Source organism: Bos grunniens, chromosome 7 (assembly GCF_055505025.1).
Source record: "Bos grunniens cultivar Pamir isolate PY7600 chromosome 7, Bosgru_T2T1.0, whole genome shotgun sequence".
NCBI classification, from domain to species: Eukaryota; Metazoa; Chordata; class Mammalia; order Artiodactyla; family Bovidae; genus Bos; species Bos grunniens.
In genome coordinates, this window is record NC_141171.1 from 4,766,065 (window position 1) to 4,788,055 (window position 21,991).

At 52.7% G+C, this 21,991-nt stretch overlaps 1 protein-coding gene across 6 annotated transcripts; it reads left to right on the forward strand.

Annotated features, from left to right (window-relative positions):
* The first annotated feature begins 344 nt into the window (after window positions 1–344).
* FKBP8 (FKBP prolyl isomerase 8) lies at window positions 345–10,670 on the forward strand. Of its 6 annotated transcripts, none has more exons than XM_086408354.1 (9): window positions 345–517; window positions 1,871–2,181; window positions 5,121–5,290; window positions 5,411–5,499; window positions 5,798–6,018; window positions 6,837–7,009; window positions 9,020–9,097; window positions 9,582–9,713; window positions 10,148–10,670. In XM_086408354.1, the coding sequence occupies exons 1-9, from the start codon at window positions 372–374 to the stop codon at window positions 10,232–10,234; spliced, it is 1,407 nt and encodes a 468-aa protein (XP_086264480.1). In that variant the 5' UTR covers window positions 345–371; the 3' UTR covers window positions 10,235–10,670. The 6 variants fall into 6 exon arrangements, with proteins under 6 accessions (XP_086264480.1, XP_086264481.1, XP_086264482.1 ...); XM_086408355.1 differs by having other exon boundaries at window positions 5,801–6,018; XM_086408356.1 differs by having other exon boundaries at window positions 345–406.
* The last annotated feature ends 11,321 nt before the right edge of the window (window positions 10,671–21,991 follow it).

Here is a 21,991-nt window from a genome sequence, read left to right on the forward strand (position 1 = left end):
TGGGTTATCCAGCAGTCTCAGAACTGCCCTGACCCGCAAACCTGAGTTCCTTAAGAAAGTACCATTTAATGCTGTCCTCCCAACATCCCTCAAGGTGAGAGTGCGTCGAAAGAGGTGTTTATCCCCATTTCGCAGATGAGCCGAATGTCAGACAAGCGGTTAGTCTGGCCAGGCTGCGCGGTGCTGACCTGTGCACTGACTAGGATCTACAGCACCCCCACCCTAACCCCGCCTCCCGCCCTCGCCCTCTCCCCCGCTCCCGCCCCCGTTCGGGGGGTGGTGCGGCGGCCTCTGCCCCTTTAAGAACGCCCCGCTGATTCAAGCAGGAAGGGGGCGGTGCCTGTACCGGAGACGGATGTGCGCGCAGACCAATGGACGCTGTATTCACTACGGCGGCGTCCAATGGGTGCGGTGAGGGCGGGGCTGGGCGCCAGAGCCTGGTTCCCGAGGCGCGGCGGTCGCGGCTGGGGGCGGGGAGGGGGGCGCAGGACCCCAGGCTGGGGTCCCGGAGCCGGAGGCACGTGTCCCGGGGCGCCAGCGGGGCCGCGTCGGCCCGAAGCACTGCCCGGGCCTGGGCTAGTCCAGGGCCCGGCGCGGCGGGGGCTGCGACTGCTAGGCGGGGTGAAGGGCCGCGGGGGAGGCGAGCTGGGGGGCGCGGGGGGTCGGAGTGCCCGAGGGGGTGCTACCTGGTGGGGGCGACCAGGAGTGGGGGCCACGGAGGGTCAAGAGCAGCGGGTCGGGGCGCTGCCGGCTGAGTCGTGCAGGGCCAGGGGTGCCCGAGGGTTGCGGGGGGTCGGGAGCCCCAGACTGGTGGCGTCAAATAGGCGTGGGGCGTTGGGGACTGGGGTGGGAGGTTGACGGAGGGCCAGGCTGGGGCAGGGGGCGTCTGGAGAGCGTAGGGTGTTATGGGATTGGGAAGGGGGCGTCTGGGGAGATCAAAGTGTTTAGGGGCGACAGACCAGCTGTGGGGGAAGCTGGCCCGGGCTGGGGGCGGTGGTTGGGGTGGGGGGAGGGCTATTTATGCGAGCGCAGGGGATTGTGGGGGTTGGGGCTGGGAGGGTCTCAGAAAATGGGACCCGAGCCCGGAAGGAGCAGGCAGGTGATAGTTAGGGAGGAGATGCTGTGGGCTATCATGACGGCTTTACCACCTCCAGAGCTTGGGGCCTAGGGGAGGGAGTCAGTTCTTGATGGTCCAGGGAAGAAGCCGTGGGGGTCTCGACCACTTCTCTAAGGGGCAGGCTACTTCGAAGGTGGTCAGAAGGCCTGAGGAGAGGAGAAGGGGCTCTAGGGAATGGTTTGGGACACGGTCCCTGGTGTTGGGGGGTGGTTTGCCTTGGGGTTTCTGGGAGGCTCCCCTTAGGAGACGGGACAACTGAAGGTGGGGAGCCCTGGTAAAGATTCACTTTATTTTTCTCTTGGGCTCTAAAAATAGCCTCCCCAAAATCTCGGGGTTGTCCCCCAGAAAAAAATCCCAGCACCCAGTCTGGGCAGATAAAGCCCCAGGTTCCAAATCCTGCATCCTGTGGTTGCCTTGCTCTGTGACCTTGGGCAAATGGCTTTGCCACTCTGGGCCTGAATTTCCTTTTCTGCAAGGGGATGTTCTCTACTTCCCAGGGTGTTTATAAAGATTAAATAATAATTAACTCTAATAATAGCTACCGCTGTTTGAACCTGATGCCAGGGTTTGGTGAGGGGGTTGTTAAATCCTTGGAACAAACCAGGATTGTTACGCTACCCACTGTACAGATGAGGAAACTAAGGCCTGGAGCCCCTGAGTCACACAGCAAGTGATGGGCACTGTGGGGAATGGAGGCAGAGGAGATTTGAGGGGTGTGGTGGGATTCTTACCCCCATCCATTCCCCCCACCAGGGCCAGTTCCCATCCCCCCAGCAGCATGGCATCCTGTGCTGAGCCCTCTGCTGCAGACCCTGAGCCCACTGCTCCGCCACCTGCTGGGGTCCCACCACTTGAGGACTTCGAGGTGCTGGACGGGGTGGAAGACGCTGAGGGCGAGGAGGAGGAAGAGGAGGACCTGAGTGAACTGCCGCCACTTGAGGATGTGGGGCAGCCCCCACTGGAGGAGGCTGAGCAGCCCGGGGCCCTGGCCCGAGAGTTCCTGGCCGCCATGGAGCCCGAGCCTGAGCCCGCCCCGGCCCCCGACGAGTGGCTGGACATCCTGGGTAAGGAGCAGGGGTGTCTCGGGTTGACCCATGGTGCCCAGACAGCTCAGGTTTGGGAGTGACCTTGGCCTAGGCCTTCTCCTCTCCTTAGCCTCGGGTTTCCCCATCTCTGTCCTGAAGGAGATTGGAAGTAAAACATGGTAACCACGGTGATCACTAGCCACAGGCAATTGCTTGAGACACTTCATGTTTATAAGCCCTTTTCTTGTCTCTCTCTCTGTCACACACACACACACACACACACACACACACACACACACACACATATGACTTGCTTTCTCAGAGCTGCTAACAGGGCTCAGAGACGCTGAATCACCTGCTCAGAGCCACACAGAGCTCTCAACCCCCATTCCTCTTCTTGGCATTTGTCTGACCAGTGCCTGACCCACGCCCCCCAAAACTGTGTTCTAAGGTCAAATAGATCTGTGGAACATCCCATTCATAGTCTTCAGTAGTGTGCTCAGTGTTGAGAAAAGCCCTGGAAGAGGGAAACTAGGAGAACCCATATGTGCCGCACCCTCCACCTCCACTCCATCACAGCAACTCTGGAAGATAAACAGTACTGCTAGTTCTGCTGCCGAGAACACCAAGTAATGCTGATGTCCACACAAATGATGGTACATCGCTGCTATCACTGTTAATGATCCAACGATACAGACACCAGTAAAACCAAGCTGGGACTGGTTTCACCTCCACTACAGATACAGACTTTAGTATGCCTAAAAAAACAAACACCAGGTGATGTTTACTAAGCAGTGGTTCCGTGCCAGGCCTGTGCATCCTCTAATTTTATCCTCACAGCAACCCTGTGATGTAATTCCTACCATATCCCTGTTTGACAGTTAGGGAAACAGGCTCAGAGAGGGGAAGGCACTTGTCCAAGGTTGCACAGCCCCCTTGGCTCTGTTAAAGTTTGGGAAGTTCTTCTCTACTGACGGGAAGGACTGCCCTGCTCCCTCTATGAGCATGAAGGTGGCTCTGTTTGTTTATATTCGAGCCAGCCGCTCTCTGAGGCCAGAATTCAGGCTTCTAGTCAAGGAAACAGGCCTCGAGAGAAGCTGTGATTTACCCAGAGTTTCCCTGGGCAAGAGAGAATGCCTAGTTGAGATCCTACCAATATATCCACTATTAGTGTCCAGAAGCCTCAAGACACGGGATCCCTCGGCATCCACTGGATAAGTGATTCTGAAACTGGATGCAGGAGCAGGTATAAGTGTGGGAGCACTGCAGAAAATTGGAACACTCTAGAATATTCCACAATATGAATAGATCTCCCTGCCCTTTATCTTTACACTGGGGTCTACTCAGACTCACGGCAGTGTTTTCCAGACGTGGGGACTTACAGAATACAGGTGCTTCTTGTGCAGTGGGTGGCTGCAGAGGACGTCAGTCTCTTGTGCCCCATAGGTATAAGCCCTCTATCACCCCAGCAGTTGTAATGACTGTGGGTGTCATCATTGTGGGGGCTCCTTGAGTGGCTTTGTGAGGGTCTGGGGCCTTGTGCCTGGTACTCAGTAGGTGTTGGCTGTGGCCATCTGGCCATCCCTAAAATTGTTTGGGGTATGGGGAGGAACACAGTGGTCTCCTTGGTGGCTGGAGGGGGGAACTAGGGGTTACTTTTGCTTTTAGGTCTTTCCGTGTGATGTGGTGCTTTAGTCGGGACACACTCCTGGCATCACAGGTACTCTACTAACCAAGCAGGCTACTCACTGGGTGTCACCAGGAGAAGCCCCAGCCACCCCATTTCATGGCTGGGTAAACTGAGACCCAGATGTCTCAGGGCTGAGATTGGAACCAAAGGAGAGGGGACAGGGTAGCGCTCCAGAGTCTCTTTTCTGGGCATCCCTGCTGCCTTGATTGTGATAGGCAGGAGGGCTTTTCTCAGCCCTTTGCCCTCACTGAGCCGAGATGTTGTTTCTTCTTCTCCTTTTCTTTTGGCCGCTTGTGGGATCTCAGTTCCCTGATGAGGGATTGAACCTGGGCCCCAGCAGTGAAAGTGCAGAATCCTAACCATTAGGCCACCAGGGAACTCCATTTTCTTTTTAAAAATTATTTTTAATTTAACAATTAACTAGATTTCTTTTTATACCGAAGTTTTCTTTTTAATTAATTTGTTTTTGGCTGTGCTGGGTCTTCATGGCTGCTCTGGCTTTACTCTAGTTTTGGCGAGCAGGGGCTACTCCCCAGTTTTAGTGTGTGGGCTTCTCATTGTTCTGGCTTCTCTTGTTGCTGAGCACAGGCTTCAGCAGTTACAGCTCCCGGGCTCTAGAGCACAGGCTCAATAGTTGTGGCGCACGGGCTTACTTGCTTTGTGGCATGTGGGATCTTCCCAGATCAGGGATTGAGCCCATATTTCCTGCATTGGCAGGTGGATTCTTTACCACTGAGCCACCAGGGAAGCCTCGTTTATTCATTCTTAATTTTTGGCTGTGCTCGATCTTCACTGCTGTGCACAGATTCTTCTTTGTCGTGGACTGTGAGCTTCTCTAGCTGTGGTGAGCCGGCTCAGCAGTGGCAGTCCATGGGCTTCGCTGCCCCGCAGCATGTAGGATCTTAGCTCCCCAACCAGGGATCAAACCCTGCATTGGAAGGTGGATTCTTAACCACTGGACCTACAGGGATGTCCCCTCCCCCGCCCCCGCTTGATTTTCTTAAGATAACAGACCAGCCAGCATTCACTGAGCCCATCCCAGGGCCAGTATTGTCAGTCCCCAAATCAATACTTTCATGCCCAGTGTCCAGCCAGGGACACTGGGGCCCAGAGGCATGGTGTCACCTGCCCAGTCAGTGGGAGAGGGGCCACTGAAAACTCAGCTTGTGCCCTGGTGCTGTGCCCCGCCAGGAGAGGCAGAGCTGCCGGTGAGGGGAGAGTTTGCCCAGGGGGCAGCCACTCGTCTGAGCTGCTTGGTGACAGGCTGTTTGTTCCCCCTCCTTGGCAGGGAATGGGCTGTTGAGGAAGAAGACGCTGGTTCCAGGCCCACCGGGCTCCAGCCGCCCGACCAAGGGCCAGGTGGTCACTGTGCGGCTGCAGACGTCGCTGGAGAATGGCACGCGGGTACAGGAGGAGCCGGAGCTGGTGTTCACCCTGGGCGACTGCGACGTCATCCAGGTGAGAAGAGGGGCGGGGCGGGGGTGAGCTGGGGGATGCGCTGGTCGTGGTGGGGTGTGCAGGCACTGCTGTGCTGCGCCTCGACCCACTCCACTAGTTCTGCTCCCCCCACCCTCCCAGGCCCTGGATCTCAGTGTCCCGCTCATGGACGTGGGGGAGACGGCTATGGTCACTGCTGACTCCAAGTACTGCTATGGCCCCCAGGGCAGGTGAGAACCTGCTGCTTACAGGGGTCCCTGTGGGGATACAGGAGTGGGTGGGACAGGTTGTTCCCCCATCTCATCCCATCTGCCTGCACACTTTATAGAAAAGGAGTCTGAGGCTCAGGGAGGGGAACTCCTGCCCCAGGTCACAGAGCTCAAGGGGAGCAATAGTTAACTTTCCTTGTGTTTTACTGAGGATGGGGTGACAGCTCTTTCCCGCCCGCTCCTGAGCCAACCCAGTGTGCCTGGGGGTTCAGTCACGGCGGCCGCTGGGTCTGAGTGCTATCCCCACCCCATCCCCCAGCAGGAGCCCATACATCCCCCCACATGCGGCCCTGTGCTTGGAGGTGACTCTGAAGACTGCTGTGGATGGGCCTGACCTGGAGATGCTCACGGGGCAGGAGCGTGTGGCCCTGGCCAACCGGAAGCGGGAGTGTGGCAATGCTCACTATCAGCGGGCCGACTTCGTGCTGGCTGCCAACTCCTACGACCTCGCCATCAAGGCCATCACTTCCAGTGCCAAAGGTGACCACCAGGTCAAATCCCAGCACCTCCCTGCAGAGCCATCCCCACTAGTGCTAGAAACGTCAAGCCACAGAGGGCCCCAGATTCAAAATGTTCTAGAAAATTCTAGAATCTGGGTAGATGTTCAACTATGCCTAGCCTATAGATATCACTGGTGGTGGAGGTTTAGTCCCTCAGTTGTGGCCAACTCTTTTGCGACCCCATAGACTGTGGCCCACCAGTCTCCTCTGTCCATGGAATTTCCTAGGCAAGAATACTGGAATGGGTTGCCATTTCCTTCTCCAGGGGATCTTCCCGAGCCAAGAATCGAACCTGCATCTCCTGCTTGGCAGGCAGATTCTTAACCACTGAGCCACCTGGGTGACTAAGCCTCCTTAGGTATCTCTAGACTTATATCCCAGGTCAGTGGAATGTTATGGAGTGCAGACAGATGTTTAAAATGTGGTTGACTGCAGACATTGTCAATCCACGTGTCCCGTGATCAGGCCCTTGTTCACTTAGGCTCCATTTTGTAGACTCCTCAGGAGTGCCCTGAGGATGGTGCTGGTCTTGGCCTGTGTTAGGATGGGAAAGCTGAGGCCAGAGAGGCCTGAGTCCCCTCAAGGAGTAGGTGGTAGAGATCCCACGGCATTGGGAGCTTCGAAATCCCTGCCTCCTGTCACTGGGACACTCAGAGACCCTTCCCCTAAGTCTCCTCCACCACCAGGTGCGGAGGAGTGGGCCTGGCCTGGGTCGCTTAGTCCCTCTGCAGCTGGATGGCTGGGGGGAGGGCTGGAGGCATGATCACAGCAGCTGTGGCTGCGTGCTGTCCCCCTCAGTGGACATGACATTCGAGGAGGAGGAGCAGCTCCTGCAGCTGAAGGTGAAGTGTCTGAACAACCTGGCGGCCTCGCAGCTGAAGCTGGATCACTACCGTGCAGCGCTGCGCTCCTGCAGCCTCGTGCTGGAGCACCAGCCTGACAACATCAAGGCTCTCTTCCGCAAGGGCAAGGTGAGCTGCAGTTCGCTGGCTCCCAGCGGGCAGGCTGGCTCCCGATCCCAGGGCAGTGAGGCTGGTCTCCCACCCCAGACTTGAGAAGGGCGTAAGCATCAGCCAACCAAGTTCCCCGGGGTACAGATGGGAAAACTGAGGTTCAGATAGGTGCACGGATGTGGCTTGGGTCACAGCAGTTCCTTGACTGAGGCCATGTTTGAGCCGAGCCCTGGGTCTTAGGTTCCCTCTGTTCCCCGGCACTGCCACCTGGCCCATCCGTAATTGTTCCTCGCATATAACTCTTTGTGACTGCCATTTCCCTCAGTAAAAGCTGTGTTCTTCTCACGGACTTCAAGGCTGTAAGCCATCTGGTCTTTCGCCCTGCCGTCACCTTCCAGTCTACTCTTGGTTGTTACTGGGCTAGGTCTGCTGCTGCCCCAGTGCCTTTGCATGGGCTGTCCATACCCTATTTACTCCCATGAGTCCTTCCCTCATCTCCTTAAAGCCTTTGCTGTGATGTCACCTCCTCAGGAAGGCCTCCCTACAACCCCTCTGCCCTGTCTTCCTGTTTCCCGTGTCACTGTCAGCATGGGAGGTGTCATACCTCTTGTCCATTTCCCTTCCCAGAAGGTGGGGATTTTGTATGTCATATGCGTGCGTGCTAAGTCGCTTCAGTCGTGTTCGACTCTTTGTGACCCTATGGACTATAGCCCACCAGGCTCCCCTGTCCTTGGGATTCTCCAGGCAAAAGAATACTGGAGTGGGTTGCCGTGCCCTCCTTCAGGGGATCTTCCTGACCTAGGAATTGAACCTGCGTCTCCTGTGGCTCCTGCATTGCAGGGGGATTCTTTACCATTGGGCCATCTGGGAAGCCCTTTGCATGTCTCATTCACTGCTACATTTCTAGTGCTGCAAATAGAGCCAGGCACACAGTAGGTGCTGAGTAAGTGCAGGTGGAGCATGGCGGGGAGCTTGGCCTGAGTGGACCTGACCTGATTGCTTTTGTCTCTATCTCTGTTCATCTTCTGCTGGGAGAGGGGGTGCCTTCAGTATTTCTTAGCAGTAAACTGAGGAAACTAGGCATAAGCAAATTCTGGGTCACTTAGTGTGTTTGTCAGAGACCTGGAGAAGGAAAGGGCAACCCACTCTAGTACTCTTGCCTCGAAAATCCCGCGGACAGAGGAGCCTAGTAGGCTACAGTCCATGGGGTTGCAAAGAGTTGGACACGACTGAGCGACTTCACTTTTACTGAGCAGGCCAGCCAGCGTTTTTAAAGTACTTTCTGGGTATAGAAACGTGAGGAGAGAAAAGATTCTGTCCCTGTTTTTCAGGGTTTAAAAGAATCCTCTTGTGGGAAATGAGACTGTTTGTTCTTGTAGCCTCACACTTGTTTGGGTCTGCTGGTCGAAGGTGATGGAAACCCACTCAGATTCAAGCAGAAGGCATCGATGGCTTGTGGAACTGCCAAGTTTCAGGCCTAGCTGGCTTCAGTCGCAGCTGGATCCAGGTGTTAGCAGTGTTGTGGAGATACCTGTGTCTGCCTGCTGGGTTCATTTCTCAGGCACACCCCTCTCTCCAGATGCTCCCTCCTGCTCTGCCAAAAGTGCCAGGTGTCCATCCTTTCCACTAAGCAACTGGCCTCCCAGTGCTCCCAGCATAGTTCTGGCTGTATCTCATTGGCTGGCTTGAGTCACACGCCTGGCTCTGAACCATTCAATGTGGCCAAAGCTTTGGCAGCATCCGGTTGGCTTCTCGAGTCAGCCAAGGTGGTGAGGGAGGAGAGAGCAGTGCCTGGGCGCTTGCCCACGGTGAAACCAACATTCATGGGAAGGGGCACCGAGCCTGGCGGGCCGCTCAGGTAGTTGAGGGCTCCGGGGAGCAGTGTACGGGTGACTGGAGCCCTGGGGCAGTTGCTGGAGATAGATTTGGAACTAGTCAGATGACCGAGAGCCTGGCAGGGCTGGGTCTCTTGAAGGAGAAGGTGGCCCAGCTTGGGTCCAAGTGATAACTCCCCACTTGCTCCCGCAGGTGCTGGCCCAGCAAGGCGAGTATAGTGAGGCCATCCCCATCTTGAGAGCAGCCCTGAAGCTGGAACCTTCCAACAAGGTGAGCAGAATGGGGGCACCCTGAGACTTGCCATGCTGACCTGTCGGTAAGTTCCTCTTGTGGTCTGCCCCTTATCTTTCTTGCTGTGGCTCTCCCCTATAGAGTTTCTATCTGGGCAGTAGCAGGGGGTACGTGACTGAAGGGCCCCAGCCTCCCTGCTGAGACCCTTTTCCAGTCTGGGCTCTCACCCTCAGCAGGGGTTCCAGAGGTCAAGGGCACTGCCAGCCTGGCCAGTGTCAGTGTTTTCAGCTTCTTTCTCAGAATATTTCTTCTCGGAAACCTTCTTCTGGCCACCCTTGCTGCACCTCATCTTCTGGCTTCCTCGGAGGATGCAGACAGCACCCCCCACTTTGCTAATGCTTGGAGAGTAGTAGACAGCTCCCACGTCCCAGTGGTTCCAGCCTCAACGAGCCCCGGACCCCAGGGAGGCAGGCTGCTAGCAGCAGTGGTTGCCCCTGCTCTCACAAACACCCCTCTCTCACAGACGATCCACGCAGAGCTCTCGAAGCTGGTGAAGAAGCATGCGGCCCAGAGGAGCACGGAGACCGCCCTGTACCGGAAGATGCTGGGCAACCCCAGCCGGCTGCCTGCCAAGTGTCCTGGCAAGGGTGCCTGGGTGAGCAGGGGCGGGCAGGCACAGGGAAGCTCCCAGAGGAGGGCTGTGTGCAGGGTACACCATGCAGAGGGAGTTTCTTCATTTTGCAACATCAGTGTCTTCCTGAACTGGGTCATGCTGGATCATGCTTGGGACATGGACACAGAGAATCCCCAGCACTGTGTGATCAGAGCCAGAGCAGAAGATACAACACAATCAGGAGGGCTCGGGCAGAGGAGTGCTGGCTCCCTTCAGAGGGGAAGGGGAGGTGTACCAGAGGAGGGGAGACTTGGCTTGAGTTTTGATGCAGGTGTAAGAGTTTTCCAAGAGGCAGGCAAGGCATTTTCAGGCAGTGGTTTCCTGGGAGGCCCGTTGGGACCGTAGTTTTTAGCTGAGGTGCAAGCCATCTGTCTTGACCACTGTCTAGCCTTCTTCTCCCTCTCCTTTATCCACAGTCCATCCCATGGAAGTGGCTGTTTGGGGCAACTGCTGTCGCCTTGGGGGGCGTGGCTCTCTCTGTGGTCATTGCTGCCAGGAACTGACCGCCCAGGTGGCCACCATCCCCTCCACTCACCGTGGACCCCCACCCTGTGCTCCCTAACACCCCCAGGCTCCCTGTCCACTGCCCTAACTGGCCTAGCCCCCTCCTCTGGGGCGGGGGCAGTGAGGTTTGGGGGTCACATGGCCCCGCGAGCAGGAGGGACTGAGCCCTATTGGAGGAAAGCAAGGCAGGGCCCTGACCTCACATCCAGCCCGGAGCAAGGGGGCCCTCATTGCTCCAGACCCGATTCCCACCCCACCCCCGGGGTGAGGTCCCAGCAGGGATCAGTCCCAGTATCCTCTTCCCAACAGGCCTGGGGGCAGCCCTCCCCCTGCCCAGCCCCTTTCCACCCTCCAGCCCCTCCTGCCCTGCCTGCTGCCCTCTCTCCAGGCCCCCTCCACCCACACACAGTGAAATAAAAGCCTCCCACCCCGCTCCCTGCTCGTTCTGGAACCTTCTTTTAGCGTCACTTGGGGCTGAGCCAGAGGCCTTTTGTGCCACGTCCAGGGTCACAGAGGACAGTGGATGTGGCCAAGCCGGGACTAGAGGGGGCCCGTCTGCTCCCAGGCCACAGCAGACCCTCTGTGCCGAGTGGGAAACAGACCTGGCCTAGCGGGGCCTTGTGCTCAGGGTGCCTGGTCAGACTCCGGAGTTCACCGCTAGGTGTGCTCCTTGCCCCACCTCTCAATTCTGCCGCCTCGTCTGCAATGGGGGACCCTGATGGGACCTCACTGGGGACTGTGCTGAGCCCGCAGTGACCGCAGAGGTCTGGCCGTGCAGCAAGCAGACAGACCTGTATCTGGGCAGCAGCATAGCCGGTGTAAAGGCCCTGGAGCAGGATGGAACCCGGTGTGTTCAAAGGTGATAAAGGTGGGTGCTCAGCAGAGCCGGACCCTACAGGGCCTCTGGGGAGGGGTGGGGTTGACTCCAGGAGCTGCGTCTCATCTCTTCCCGACAACCCAGGGCTATAGGAGCTTCACCCCAAAACGCTGCCCACCGTCCCAACCAGGATAGCCAAAGCCAGTGTTTGGCACCTTTATCAACCTGAGTTCCTGCTTGCTGCTTTAGCCTGCCTCCAGGGAAGGAGATCTCTGAGGTAGACCACACAAGTGTTTGGCTCATGCCCACCCCCTTACTAGTGCTTCCCAGGTGGCGCTAGTGGTAAAGAACCTACCTGCCAATGCAGGAGGTGTGAAAGAAGCAGGTTTGATCCCTGGGTTCAGAAGATTCTCAGGAGGAGGAAATGGTAACCCACTCAAGTATTCTTGCTTAGAGAACCCCATGGACAGAGGAGCCCAGTGGGCTACAGGCCATAGGATCACAGAGTTGGACGTGAATGCAGCGACTTAGCACACACCCCCTTACAGTCCAGGAGGAGAAGCCACTGGCCACAGCCACCCAGCTGAAAGTGGCCGTCAGGCCTTGAGACTTGATCTTTGCCCTGCTTGCTCCAGGCCCTCTTGGGGCCACCTGGATTATGCTGAGGGCACATCTGGCCATGGCTTGGAACTGATCCTACTCTGCACCATTCAATCCCCTTGGGTTTCTGCCTTGGCCTCTGACGGGAACGGGGTTCCGTGGGAGGCTCTGGGGTGGGGGCCGTGGGTTGGCCAGGCCTAGGAGGCCTGCATCTCAGGCAGGATGCCCCCTCTCTGCTCGGTCTCTGTGGTTTCAGGCTGGGAAGGTGGCCTGAGAGGGGGTGGCCAGATGGACTATGGGCTGGCTGGGGCGACTTTGTGGCCTGGCTGTGAGGGGTGTCAACTGCTGTCGCTCCTGAGTGCTGGCTGTGCAGCACTGGCGTCCGTCCACCGTGGACCCGCAGCAGCCTTGTTCTGTGCCCGTTTCATCATCATATACTCGGGGCAAGTCTTTCGTCAGGTGTGTTGTGAATATATTTCCCACCTTGTGTCTCACTTTTCATTTTCTTATCATTTATTCATTTGGCTGCACCAGGTCTTAGGCGCAGCATGTAGGATCTCTTGGTTGTGGGATGCTAACTGTGGGTTGTGGCATGTGGGATCTAATTCCCTGACCAGGGATTGAACCTAAGTCCCCTGCACTGGGAGCATGGCAGTTTTTAACCACTGGGCCCTCAGGGCAGTTCCTTACTTTTCATTTTCTGTTCATTCAAAGAACAGACATTTAAACTTTAATGCAGTCCAATTTGTCATTTTTTCCCCCTTCATTCCACATGCTTTTTGTCAAAACTTTTTGAGCCATCTGTAGAGATTTTCTGGGTTTTCTTTTAAACCTCTTATGGCTTTAACTTTTACATTGAGATCCAGGAGCCACTTTGAGTTAACTTTTCTAAGTGGTGTGAGGTTGGGGTTGAGGTTCAAATTTTTCCAAATAGCCATCCAGTTGGGCTTCCCAGTGGTGCAGTTAGTAAAGAATCTGCCTGCCAATGCAGGAGATGCAAGAGATACCAGTTCGATCCTTGGGTGGGGAAAATCCCTGGAGTAGGAAATGGCAACCCACTCCAGTATTCTTGCCTGGAAAATACCAGGGCAGAGGAGCCTGGCAGCTACAGTCTACGGGGTCGCGAAGAGCTGGGCACAACTGAACACGCATGCATGTGTCCAGCTGTTGCAGAAACATCTGTGGGGAAGACTTTGTTTCCTCTACTGAGTTACTATGATAGCTTTGTCAAATAGCAACTGAGGGACTTCCCTGGTGGCCCAGTGGCTAAGACTCTGCATTCCCAATGCAGTGGCCCAAGTTCTGTATCTCGTCAGGGAACTAGATCCCACAAGCTGCAACTGAGAGTTTGCATACCACAACTAAAGATTCTGCATGCTGCAACTGAGACTGGAGCAGCCGAGTAAATAAATATTAAGAAAAAGCACCTGACCACACACCTGTGAGTCTTTTCTGAGTCTGCTCCATGCTGAGGGTTTCTGTGTCCCCTTGGCAGGTTTCACGTGTCCTGAAGACTAGCTTTTTAGTGATGATGGAGTCAGGCTGGTCGTGCCTCCTTCCTTTGCCCCTCTTGTGCACGGTTACTCTGGTTGTGCCCATTATTAGCCGAGCAGATGAAAGCTCAGAGAGGAGACAGGTCCTGCCCAGGGTCCCACTACCTGGAAGTAACAGGCAGGATTTGGCCCAGGTCAGCCTGCCTCCAGAGTCCAGGCAGCTGTTTCTGCATCTTACTGCAGGTCAAGGCCAAGAGGTGAGAAAGGCCTTGAATGCCAGGGCCAGGTGGGGACTTTAGTGTATCCATCCCCTGGGTCATCCCATCCTCAGTGGTGTGAACAGGGCGGCGGTAGGGAGCCAGAGGGGCAATGAGGTTACCCTAAGGATACAGGAGGCCTGTGGCGGGTGTCAGATGGTGCTTGCTCCAGATTCAGGCATGGTTATGTGCAAAGGTGTGCTGGCTGGACAGCGTGTGCTGTGCTCAGAGATTGGATGGATGGATTTTCTTTCTTATCAAAATGTATACGAGTGCCTTCTGTGTACCCTGTCTTGAGTGATGACTCAGCCTGGCCCTTGCCCTCAAGGGGTGCGACTTGTGGTGGGCCATGAATTGGAAGTGAACACGGAAGAATGAGCTTTGTGTGTGAAAGCTCACGTCTCCTGAACACTTCAACAGGGTGACCTTTACATGCCTCCATCTCACATCTTCCCTAAAGGACAACTTGAGTGCTGGCTGGGGTCACCCAGTGTAGCATCATCAGTGGCTTTGAATGCCTGTTCTCTATTTCTCCTCCTGGTAGAACTCACCTTTACTCCTTACCACACAGATGGGGCTGGTGCCCCACCAGCCTTCAGGGGTGGATCCGCATCTCAGGCCTGACCAATCAGAGCAGTCCAGCGGCCTGGCCACAGTGATTGGCTCCTGGGTGGTCATGTGACCCACAGTGACCCAATCAAGGCCTTCCCTGGTACCTCTGCTGGAGCCATGAGGGCTCTTAGTACCCCATCTGTAGAGCAGTAAAGAAGAAACTAAAGGCGTGGGTTGTGCAAACCCTGCACATTTAAAGGACTGGCCCTTGACTGGCACCTGAGAGGTCACTTCTAGACTCTTGGAATGTCCTGACTGATAAGAGTATCAGTTTGCCTGAGGCCATCAGTTCAGTTCAGTTCAGTCGCTCAGGCATGTCCGACTCTTTGCAACCCCATGAATCGCAGCAGGCCAGGCCTCCCTGTCCATCACCAATTCCTGGAGTTCACCCAGACCCACGTCCATCGAGTCAGTGATGCCATCCAGCCATCTCATCCTCTGTCGTCCCCTTCTCCTCCTGCCCCCAATCCCTCCCAGCATCAGAGTCTTTTCCAATGAGTCAACTCTTCACATGAGGTGGCCAAAGTACTGGAGTTTCAGTTTTAGCATCATTCCTTCCAAAGAAATCCCAGTCCATTCTGAAGGAGATCAGCCCTGGGATTTCTTTGGAAGGAATGATGCTAAAGCTCAAACTCCAGTACTTTGGCCACCTCATGAGAAGAGTTGACTCACTGGAAAAGACTCTGATGCTGGGAGGGATTGGGGGCAGGAGGAGAAGGGGACGATAGAGGATGAGATGGCTGGATGGCATCACCGACTCGATGGACGTGAGTCTGGGTGAACTCCGGGAGTTGGTGATGGACAGGGAGGCCTGGCGTGCTGCAATTCATGGGGTTGCAAAGAGTCGGACACGACTGAGCGACTAATCTGATCTGATCTGATCTTCTTCAGAATGGACTGGTTGGATCTCCTTGCAGTCCAAGGGACTCTCAAGAGTCTTCTCCAACACCACAGTTCAAAAGCATCAATTCTTTGGCGCTCAGCCTTCTTCACAGTCCAACTCTCACATCCACACATGACCACAGGAAAAACCATAGCCTTGACTAGACGAACCTTTGTTGCCATGGGCCATGCCAAATAGTCCACAATAACAATATGATTTAGGGTGGGGGGGACTTCCCTGATGGTTCAGTGGTTAAGACACCGCACTTCCAATCCGAAGGACACAGGTTCACTTCCTGGTCAGGGAACTAAGATCTCACATGCCATCTGCCCCCGCCCCGCCCCCCCCCCAAAAAAAAAGGGAGAAAAATAGGGTAGGGGCTTTTGGTCACATGGTATCAGCTCAGTCTCTGGATGGGTGATCGGCCATATTTACATGACTGACCGCTCCTCCTCCACAAAAACCGTGGACAAGGCTTGAGTGTGCTTCCCTGGATGGCCGTATTCTGTGTGTGCTGTCACGATCGTTGCTGGGAGAATTAAGTGCTGTATGCAACCAGAAGCTTGTGCCTGGTTTCTCTTGGCTTCTGCCTTCTGCATCCTTTTCCTTTGCTGATCCTAGACTGTATCCTTTCACTGTGATCAACACAGCCATGAATATAAGAGCTTTTCTGAGTTCTGTGTGTCCTAGTGAATTACCAAACCTGACAATGGTCTTAGGGATTCCTGACAGCAGGTGTCTTTGGCCTCATCCCGAGAAGAGATGTGAGTCTCCCTATTGCACAAATAAGCTCTGAGGCCCCCGAAGGGGGACTTGCTGGCTCTGAGGTGGCCAGCTAAGAGAGTGGTGGAGCAGACTGCTTGCTGGCCACCCCACCATGCAGAGGGGCCAGCTCCAAACAGAGTTCTCAGGGATCTTCATGTTCCTTCTGTTGCAAAACTGTTTGCTTCAAAATCCCCAAGGTCCACTTGCTCTGACCTAGCAACTCAACTTTCAGGAAGCTGTGGGACAGATGTGCAGCAATGCGTCTCTCAGGGCTGTGTGTTGCAGAAATTTTAAGGCGTTCCTGAGATTTCTCATCCTGCATCATCCCTGGATGGGGAATGCAGTGTATCTCGATCCCATGATTGTGTTGTCACTGGGCACGGTTGACCTTAAGATATGGGGATAATCTGGGTAGGCCCAACCCTGCTGGCTATAGAAGAGGAAGTCAGAGGGATTCAACACAAGGGAGGTTTCTATTACTGAGATGGAGGGGGCCACGTGGCCAGTGCCTGAGATTGCCCCCCAGTGACAGCAAGGAAGTAGGGACCTCAGTCTTACAACCACCAAAAAATGAGTTCTACCAACAGGCTGAAGGAGCTCGGACACAGAGCCTTCTTCAGGTGAGCTTCTGGGTGAGGACATAGCCCACCCAACATCTTGACTACAGCCTCATGGGCCCCTGAGCAGAGAACCAGTTAAAACATACCAGACTTAGCACTCAGAAACTATGAAATAATAACTGCTCCTTTATTAAGCCACTTTGTCATGCCGCAATAGGCAGCAATAGCTAACTAATATATATATTAGCAGTTGCCAGCTAATGAATAGTGGGGTTCCTCCCAGTGTGGCTTAAAATTCCATGAACTGCAAACAACATAGATGTCTAAAGGAAAGGGATTATGTAGATTAAACTCTTGTAAAACCATTAATAATGATCCCCATGATAATGGCATCTTCTTTGGTCTAGGCCTAGGCTCTTGGGTAAATGCTGTTATTGTCCCTCTTTTATGGATGAGCAAAGTGAGGAAAAGAGAGGGCAAGACACATCCCAGGTCCCATAGGGTGAGGGTCAGGCCAGGGTCATTGTTTCCATCACAGAACTAGAACATTTTCAATGGGCTTGCTTCATGGACTATATGTTGAGAGACCACCCCAAGGTAATCAACTGGCTTCCAACTTTTTGGGTGACCTAGTTCTTAGAGGCTTTTGGAGAGCATGCCAATGCCTGATGATTTCCTCCATTATTGTTTCCAGGGTCCTCTTGGGAGACACTGGGGCATTCAGTGTAAAATGGAGAAATAATTATTGCCAAGCAGCATAGCCCATAGTTGCAGTGTTCTTAATTCTTTTTAACTTCGCTAAGCCCTCAGTTTCCCATCTGGCAAATGGGACCAAACCACAGTATCCACCCCAAAGGGCAGTGGTGAGTGTCACTGCGACAGAGCCTGGTGCATTGTAAGCGCTCATCGTGGGGTGGGCGGTATTAGTGCTGTTGTCCGTTTCTCAGCTGAAACCACTTTCAGCTCCAGGAGGGGAAGTGTCTTTCCTAATGGCACACACAAGCTGGTCAGCACTCAGAGCTGGCTCCTCCCATATTTCACTCTGTTCAGCAGTCTGGCTGGCTGTCGCTCTCCATCCTCTAACTCCAGACCACCTGCTTCTCAGTTGCCCTTCTTGACCTTATGTGGCCCTTCTTAGGGGCAGTGCAGCCCTGGCCTGCTCCTATATTTACCTGGCCTAGCCTCCAGATTAACACTTGGGCACAGCAGTGGGCAAACTTGTCAGCATGTCTGATCAGTGATGATGGAAAAAATTTTGGAAATGAACAATGGTGATGGTTGTATAACAATGTGAATTATCGTTAATGACACAGAATTGTATATTTTTAAATTGTATATTTTAAAATTATGAACTGACCCCAGATGAAGGGTGGAGGATCCCATAACTTCAGCCCTGAACTCAGACAGGCTGGAGTTGGAATCCCTGTAGCAGTATTCATACACAGTATGAATACACAGAACTATACATAAAACATCCCAGATAACCACAATGATGTGATCACTCACCTAGAGCCAGACATCCTGGAATGCTAAGTCAAGGGGGCCTTAGGAAGCATGACCACAAACAAAGCTAGTGGAGGTGATGGAATTCCAGTTGAGCTATTTCAAATCCTAAAAGATGATGCTGTGAAAGTGCTGCACTCGATATACCAGCAAATTTGGAAAACTCAGCAGTGGCCATAGGGCTGGAAAAGGTTGCTTCTCATTCGAATCCCAAAGAAAGGCAATGCCAAAGAATATTCAAACTACTACACAATTGCACTCATCTCACATGCTAGCAAAGTAATGCTCAAAATTCTCCAAGCCAGGATTCAACAGTATGTGACCCGAGAACTTCCAGATGTTCAAGCTGGATTTAGAAAAGGCAGAGGAACCAGAGATCAAGTTGCCAACATCTGTTGGATCATCGAAAAAGCAAGAGAGTTCCAGAAAAACATCTAATTCTGTTTTATTGACTATGCCAAAGATTTTGACTGTGTGGATCACAATAAACTGTGCAAAATTCTTCAAGAGATGGGAATACCAGACTGCCTGACCTCCCTCCTGAGAAATCTGTATGCAGGTCAGGAAGCAACAGTTAGAACTGGACGTGGAACAACAGACTGGTTCCAAATTGGGAAAGGAGTACATCAAGGCTGCATATTGTCACCCTGCTTATTTAACTTATATGCAGAGTACATATGCGAAATGCTGGGTTGGATGAAGCACAAGCTGAAATCAAGATTGCCAGGAGAAATATCAATAACCTCAGATATGCAGATGATACCACTCTTATGGCAGAAAGTGAAGAAGAACTAAAGAGCCTCTTGATGAAAATGAAAAAGTTGGCTTAAAACTCAACATTCAGAAAAGTAAAATCATGGTATCTGGTTCCACCACTTCAGGGCAATAGATGGGGAGACAATGGGAACAGTGACAGAAGTTATTTTTTGGGGCTCCAAAATCACTGGAGACAGTACCCACAGCCATGAAACTAAAAGATGCTTGCTCCTTGGAAGGAAATCTATGATCAGCCTAGACAGCATATTAAAAAGCAGAGACACTACTTTGCCAACACAAGTCCACCTAGTCAAAGCTATGGTTTTTCCAGTAGTCATGTATGGATGTGAGAGTTGGACTATAAAGAAAGGTGAGTGCCCAAGAATTGATGCTTTCGAACTGTGGTGTTGGCGAAGACTCTTAAGAGTTCCTTGGACTGCAAGGAGATCCAACCAGTCCATCCTAAAGGAAATCAGTTCTGAATATTCATTGGAAGGACTGATGCTGAAGCTGAAACTCCAATACTTTGGCCACCTGATGCAAAGAACTGACCCTGATGCTGGGAAAGATTGAAGGCGGGAGGAAAAGGGGATGACAGAGGATGAGATGGTTGGATGGCATCACTGACCCAATGGACATGAGTTTGAGTAAACTCTGGGAGTTGGTGATGGACGGGGAAGCCTGGGGTGATGCAGTCCATGGGGTCACAAAGAGTTGCACTCAACTGAGCGACTGAACTGAACTGAAAGTGTACAATACTATGCCATCTAGTACATTCACACTGCTGTGCAGCCACTCAGTTCAGTTCAGTCGCTCAGTTGAGTCCAACTCTTTGTGACCCCATGGACTGCATCACCCCAGGCTTCCCCGTCCATCACCAACTCCTGGAGTTTACTCAAACTCATGTCCATTGGGTCAGTGATGCCATCCAACCATCTCATCCTCTGTTGTCCCCTGCTCCTCCTGCCTTCAATCTTGCCCAGCATCAGTGTCTTTTCCAATGAGTCAGCTCTTTGCATCAGGTGGCCAAAGTATTGGAGCTTCAGCATCAGTCCTTCCAGTGGATATGCAGAACTGATTTCCTTTAGGATGGACTGGTTGGATCTCCTTGCAGTCCAAGGGACTCTCAAGAGTCTTTGCCAACACCACAGTTCGAAAGCATCAATTCTTCGGGGCTCACCTTTCTTTATAGTCCAACTCTCACATCCATACATGATTACTGGAAAAACCATAGCTTTGACTAGGTGGACCTGTGTTGGCAAGGTAATGTCTCTGCTTTTGAATATGCTGTCTAGGTTGGTCATAACTTTCCTTCCAAGGAGTAAGCATCTTTTAATTTCATGGCTGCAGTCACCATCTGCAGTGATTTTGGAGCCCCTAAAAATAAAGTCTGCCACTGTTTTCCCATCTATTTGCCATGAAGTGATGGGACCAGGTGCCATGACTTTAGTTTTCTGAGTGTTGAGTTTTAAGCCAACTTTTTCACTCTCCTCTTTCATTTTCATCAAGAGTCTCTTTAGTTCTTCTTCACTTTCTGCTAAAAGGGTGGTGTCATCTGCGTATCTGAGGATATTGATATTTCTCCCAGCAATCTTGATTCCAGCTTGTGCTTCATCCAGTCCAGCATTTTGCATGATGTATTCTGCATATAAGTTAAATAAGCAGGGTGACAATATGCAGCCTTGATGTACTCCTTTCCCAATCTGGAACCAGTCTGTTGTTCCATGTCCAGTTCTAACTGTTGCTTCCTGACCTGCATACAGATTTCTCAAGAGGCAGGTCTGGCGGTCTGGTATACCCATCTCTTTCAGAATTTTCCACAGTTTATTGTGATTTACACAGTCAAAGCCTTTGGCATAATCAATAAAGCAGAAATAGAAGTTTTTCTGGAATTCTTTTGCTTTTTCGATGATCCAGCAGATGTTGGCAATTTGATCTCTGGTTCTTCTGCCTTTTCCAAAACCAGCTTGAACATCTGGAAGGTCACGGTTCACGTATTGCTGAAGCCTGGCTTGGAGAATTTTGAGCATTACTTTGCTAGCATGTGAGATGAGTGCAATTGTGCGGTAGTTTGTGCATTCTTTGGCATTGCCTTTCTTTGTGATTGGAATGAAAACTGACCTTTTCTAGTCCTGTGGCCACTGCTGAGTATTCCAAATTTGCTGGCATATTGACTGCAGCACTTTCACAGCATCATCTTCCAGGATTTGAAATAGCTCAATTGGAATTCCATCACCTCCACTAGCTTGTTCATAGTGATTCTTCCTAAGGCCCACTTGACTTAGCATTCCAGGATGTCTGGCTCTAGGTGGGTGATCACATCATTGTGGTTATCTGGCTTGTGAAGATGTTTTTTGTACAGTTCTTCTGTGTATTCTTGCCACCTCTTCTTAATATCTTCTGCTTCTGTTAGGTCCATACCATTTATGCCCTTCATTGAGCCCATCTTTGCATGAAATGTTCCCTTGGTATCTCTTATTTTTCTTGAAGAGATCTTTAATCTTTCCCATTCTATTGTTTTCCTGTATTTCTTTGCACTGATCATTGAAGAAGGCTTTCTTATCTCTCCTTGCTATTCTTTGGAACTCTGCATTCAAATGGGTATATCTTTCCTTTTTTCCGTTGCTTTTTGCTTCTCTTCTTTTCACAGCTATTTGTAAGGCCTCCTCAGACAGCCATTTTGCTTTTTTGCATTTCTTTTTCTTGGGAATGGTCTTGATCCGTGTCTCCTGTACAATGTCGTGAACTTCCATCCATAGTTCATCAGGCACTCTGTTACCAGATCTAGTCCCTTAAATCTATTTCTCACTTACACTCTATAATCATAAGGGATTTGATTTAGGTCATACCTGAATGGTCTAGTGGTTTTCCCTACTTTTTTCAGTTTAAGTCTGAATTTGGTATTAAAAAAATTGTACACTTTAAATGGGTTAATTTTATGATATGTGACATTTTTTTAATGGGAGAGCTGGATAACCGCCATCTCCTCAAGGTCCTTTGGGAATGTAGGATTTTATTCTGTAAAAAGTCTACTCTTAGAGAAGAGCAAAGTTCACTAACCCCCAGGATTCCCCAACAGCCCCGGGCCCACCTTAGGGAAGAGCCACCAGCGCAACCCAGCGTCCAATTCGGGCTCGGTTTGCATAGACACGCCCACTCACCCAGCCAGCCCCTGCTTCCGCGCCCCCACGTGTTTTGCGCAGCCCCGTCCCTCCACGCCCTCGCTGGGGCTCTCCACAGAAGCCAAAGACGGAAGACTTGAAGAGACCTCATAAATAATACATCACGTCAGCGGCTAGTGGGGCGGGGCTTCGACGCGCCTGGCTGAGTCAGGGTTATGAATAATACACATTGAGGCGGGGCCTGAAGGAGTGCGCGTGTCGGGGCGGAGTCCGGGCACGGAAGTGGACGCCTCTGGGGGCCTTGAGAGGTGGGGCCATCCATCCTTATGAATATGCAGAAAACAGGGGCGGTGACTGCGGGCCGCCTTCGGCCTGTAGCGCTGTGCGG